Here is a 1,965-nt window from a genome sequence, read left to right as displayed (position 1 = left end):
TGTCCCAGGGGATGGCTTGCAGGGGTCTGTGGTCACAAGCCGGGACCATCGCAGGGATATAGCCTCTGTCCGCTCCATGGGTGCCTCTTCCCAATGGGATGTGAGGCTGGATGGGCTGATTCCTGGGGCTGCTGCCTTTTTTGAAGCTGAAGTCAGCCTAATTTATACAGAGGTGCTGGCTTTGTTAACTCCAGCTTTCTGGTTGCCATCAGGCTTGTGAAAATGCTTGGACCTTAACTGGGGATACAGTGACATTTTTTCTTACTGGTCCTGTGTAATAACCCCTGCCCCAGCCCTACAGGGTCTGCGTAGGTAGGCAGGGCTTCCCAGAGGGAGGATTTTTCTCTGCTTTGCCTTTTTCCCCTGCTGAGCTGGTTTTACCCCTTTGATTTAGACAGACTCTGTGCAAAGTGAAAAGCCTACGGAAGAGAGGACCCAGCTCTGGCGCGGAGCGCATCACAGGCTCCCCCTGCTCACGAAAAAACCTTGGGAGTTTTTTTCCCCTGGGCTACTCCTGGCTTTTCCCTTTGAAAGGGCAGAGCTTGCTCAGGCCTTTCCCACCTGCAGAGGAAAGCTGGCAAAAAAGAGCCTCAAAGGCATAAAAACCTGAAAGGGACTGGTAGGAGCGGTTGTGGTTTTGCAGGGCCCCGTCTGCGCAGGGCACGGCGAGGCGGCCGTGGGGAGCCCCACAGCCAGGGCACCCAGCACAGACGGGCTGAGCCGCTTGTGGCCATGACCAGGCTGAGCTTGGGCAACCCACAGATGGGCAGAGCCTGGCGCTTCCCTTCCGCATTCAGAAATGCGGTGCAGGAGGGACCGGGGCTGCTGGATGAAAGCTGCTGGTTTTCTCTGCTGCCCTGATGTCTGCAGGCTGAGCCCCCACCTCCCCAGCAGCTCCCAGGGGGATGGTGGAGCCATGCGGGTAAGGATGATGTTACCGGCTCTGCCTCTGCAGCTGGAGCTGAGCCCATCTGTGCCGGCGGGGCCGCCGGGGTGATCAGCCCCCCTTGTTTCCTCCAAACCTGCCAGTGCTCCCGGGTGCTGGAGGTGGGAGCTGGGTGATCGCATCCCACTCCTGCCCCGTAGCCACCAGCTCGCTGCTGGTGGGGGAACCCGGTGCTCTGGGGATCAGGACCAGGACTGGGTGCTGTGGGAGTGATGGGCGACCTGACCCCACCTGGGGATGTGGGGACAATGCTGTCCCACCCCACCGGAGCACTGTTAGGGCTGTACAGATTGGTGCCAGCTTTGTGGTCGGGGTGTTAGGAGCAGAAAGACTCCCCAGGAAGGTGGCCAGTGAGAGATTTTGGGTGTTTCTGCCTTCATCCTTCTTTATCTTCTCTTCTGGGCAGATGCTGGAGACGGATGCTGAGAAGCCGGGGCAGATGCACTCGGAGGATGGGAAGATAGCAGCGGGTGACGCTCCTCAGGCCACAGAGGCACCGGCTCCGGCTGAGCCGTGGGAGGCTCTGGGAGCCACCAAGGATCCTCTCCTGGCAGAAAAGCAGCCGGTGGCCACTGAAAAGGGAGAGGAGCAGCCCAGCTCCCTGGCAGCCTTTGTCATCCCTGAGCTGCGGCTCGACAGCACCTTCAGCCAGAGTGTGGCGGGCATGGTGGGCAGCACCACAGATGGCGAGGATGAGGAAGAGGAGGAGGATGAGGAAGAGGAAGATGACGATGAGGAGAATGAGGAGGAGGAGGACAGCGACGAGCACTACTTGGAGAGGAACGAGGCGAAGCGCAGCAGCATGATCGAGACGTCGGGCTGTCAGCCTGTCTACACGCTAAGCGTGCAGAGCTCCCTGCGGCGCCGGACCCACAGCGAGGGCAGCCTGCTGCAGGAGGCCAAGAGCCATTGCTTCACCTCCGACACCACCCTCAACTGCTCGGACAGCCAGGGCACCAAGGGCCACTGGGCCCTGCCCTCCCCCAGGACCCTCAAGAAAGAGCTCGCCAAAAACGGCG

General features: G+C 60.3%; 1 protein-coding gene across 1 annotated transcript; it reads left to right on the top strand.

The window, feature by feature from the left end:
• Positions 1 to 1,352: 1,352 nt before the first annotated feature.
• On the top strand, positions 1,353 to 1,962 carry LOC104161535 (regulator of G-protein signaling 3-like; the record flags this gene model as incomplete). The annotated part of the gene is made up of 1 exon (XM_009700013.1): positions 1,353 to 1,962. A coding segment is annotated over exon 1 (610 nt), but the record flags the coding sequence as incomplete, so codon positions are not given.
• Between the last annotated feature and the right edge of the window lie 3 nt (positions 1,963 to 1,965).

This window comes from Cariama cristata, unplaced genomic scaffold, assembly GCF_000690535.1.
Source record: "Cariama cristata isolate BGI_N322 unplaced genomic scaffold, ASM69053v1 scaffold17765, whole genome shotgun sequence".
NCBI classification, from domain to species: Eukaryota; Metazoa; Chordata; class Aves; order Cariamiformes; family Cariamidae; genus Cariama; species Cariama cristata.
This window is presented reverse-complemented; position numbering and strand designations above follow the sequence as displayed.